This window comes from Coenobita brevimanus, chromosome 12 (genome assembly GCF_032717465.1).
Source record: "Coenobita brevimanus isolate Jiangsu-jjx chromosome 12, ASM3271746v2, whole genome shotgun sequence".
NCBI classification, from domain to species: domain Eukaryota; kingdom Metazoa; phylum Arthropoda; class Malacostraca; order Decapoda; family Coenobitidae; genus Coenobita; species Coenobita brevimanus.
The window spans coordinates 6,867,501-6,870,000 of record NC_136965.1 but is presented as its reverse complement, the minus strand read 5'-3'; the positions used below and the strand labels follow the sequence as shown (position 1 = coordinate 6,870,000).

Below are 2,500 nucleotides of genomic sequence, written 5' to 3'. Positions count from 1 at the left end.
GACAACAGATATAAATAGATACATCAGTGTTTATGAACTAAATGATCTCAGGTTCAATTATTCACACTGGAATAGTAAAATACATTCCAACAGGTGTCTCGTAACTGGTATATGCTTAACGAGAGGAGTGTTTTGTAACCCAAGGCACTTCAAGACTGTCACAATGGAGGTGTTTTGAGGCCGAGGGAGGTGGTATGGAGCCCCACTGCCACGTAATGACGACAATCATGCCATTGTAAAGGTTGCCTCCCTCAAGTATGGCGAAACAGCTACCTCCCGCCTACTGTTCAACCTCTGTCGCTGTTTGATATATGCCCTCGCTACCTGCCTTCCCCAAGTACCCTGCTTTACAAACGTACTTATATACTTAGATTACACTCCATTACCCTGAGTGGTGGGGTAATATTTAAAGACTTTTCACATTTGAAGGAGTGGTAAGGAAGGAACACAATACAGAGGTGTGGGTTGGTCGCTCAAGGCCCTTCCCTTCTCTCACCACCGCCTCGCCCACCACCTTCCAAGGGGCCCTGGGTACCGTCTGTGTCATTCTACTTTAATCCTGGCCTACGGAGGACAAACAGAGACATATGGAACACTTACCAGGACGAGTATCACAGCAGCTGGGGAATCCATGACTGAAAGAGAAGATAAAACAAGAGATCAGAAGCCTGCGCCAGTGTGAAAGTGAGATCACTCTTCACTTTTAACTCAACACTCTCCATGCACGTCTGGAATTTAAGCTTCTGTTTCAGCACTCTCACCTAGTAAATCCACCGGGTCTTCTCACCAACAGATCCTTGGACACTTTATGGTATCATAGAACTAATTTTTGACACAACACAATTTGGTTATCCACCGCAAATCGCTCGTGTTTCACGGAGGTTTACTAGACACACTCTCACTCCTCAGCCATCTTGGATTCTCGCCCCTTGAGCCTATGTGTCGGGTTGCCACATCTAGAGGCGCTGTAATGTCGGTAGCCACACAGAGCTCCAAGAATGACCAACCGGAATGATAAAAACTAAAAAATACAGTTAATACATCGATAACACAGCGTTAATATACCCAGCTTTCCAACCACCAGCCGTTAAATTGTGCCGCTAAATTGATGTGAATGTCTGTAGAATTGATGCCACAGAAACTGGCAACTCAGAACATGGCGCCCGCCTACGCAAGACGAGAGTGAGCGATCCATGTGACTTCCACAACGCAACACGGGTTTCCAAAATACATCGCCCTCCACTTCCCAAAAGAAGCCAGAACTCGAAAGCACCCCCCATCCTTGCCCACCCCAGAGGCTTACATGTTATTCTCCACGTACATGAAGTGGTTGAAGGATTGGTTTTGTGATTCGTAAAGAAGTTTTGGTAAATACTGACACATGGAGAGTTGCTGGAAATTGAGTTGCCATGTACGAACTTCCTGTCGATTTCACTTTCATCCACGGGCTCTCCTAAACACCTATTCCTTAGCGATTTAGTCTGCACATTACACCTCAGTATCTTCTTTTACGTTACTAATGCAAAAATTTCGCGTTATTAAAACGAAATGGATAACACACTAGAAATAAATAGCCAAGGAAAAGGTGTTACGTAGCCTGGTCACTTTTATATGCAGCTCTCCATCAGGGTCCGTATTTATCAAGGGTCTTAAGATATGTGCGGGAGAAGCCATTTATTACTAGCTTGAGCAGAATCTTTTTAGTTCGTGTGTGTGTGTGTGTGTGTGTGTGTGTGTGTGTGTGTGTGTGTGTGTGTGTACCTCAATATTAATCTACTCTCTTTGTGAAATGCCTGATAGATATAAGAGCCAAGAGAATAGAATAAAAAACAATAATATTCACAAAAGTTCAAGAAATTTTTTGAATATGTACCGAAGTTCACAGATAATTCTTGTAAGTGATATATTTTTTGCAGGAAGAACAAGAGCCATAAGACTTTTTTTCTGCAGGAAGAACAAGAACCATAAGACTTTTTTCTGCAGGAAGAACAAGAACCATAAGACTTTTTTCTGCAGGAAGAACAAGAACCATAAGACTTTTTTTTTGCAGGAAGAACAAGAACTATAATACTTTTTTTTTGCAGGAAGAACAAGAACCATGAGATTTTTTTTGCAGGAAGAACAAGAACAATAACTTTTTTTTTTTGCAGGAAGAACAAGAACCATAAGACTTTTTTTGCAGGAAGAACAAGAACCATATGACTTTTTTGCAGGAAGAACAAGAACAATAACTTTTTTTTTGCAGGAAGAACAAGAACCATGAAACTTTTTTTTTGCAGGAAGAACAAGAACAATAACTTATTTTTTGCAGGAAGAACAAGAACAAGAACTTTTTTGTAGGAAGAACAAGAACCATGAAACTTTTTTTTTTTGCAGGAAGAACAAGAACAATAACTTTTTTGTAGGAAGAACAAGGACCATAAGAACTTTTTTTGCAGGAAGAACAAGAACCATAATAAGACAGAAAGACAGACAGAAGAGATAAAGACAAAGAAAGGAA

The 2,500-nt window shown here is 40.9% G+C and overlaps 1 protein-coding gene across 1 annotated transcript in view; it reads right to left on the bottom strand.

Moving 5' to 3' along the window:
• The window catches only part of pio (zona pellucida domain-containing protein piopio), a 170,661-nt gene extending 169,758 nt beyond the window's left edge, over window positions 1-903 (bottom strand). Inside the window, exons 1-2 of the mRNA XM_080282295.1 lie at window positions 762-903; window positions 601-635 (exon numbers count right to left, since the gene is read on the bottom strand). Coding sequence (XP_080138421.1) covers window positions 601-633 — 33 coding nt within the window. The 5' untranslated portion in view covers window positions 634-635; window positions 762-903. The remainder of the gene's footprint in view (window positions 1-600; window positions 636-761) is intronic.
• Between the last annotated feature and the right edge of the window lie 1,597 nt (window positions 904-2,500).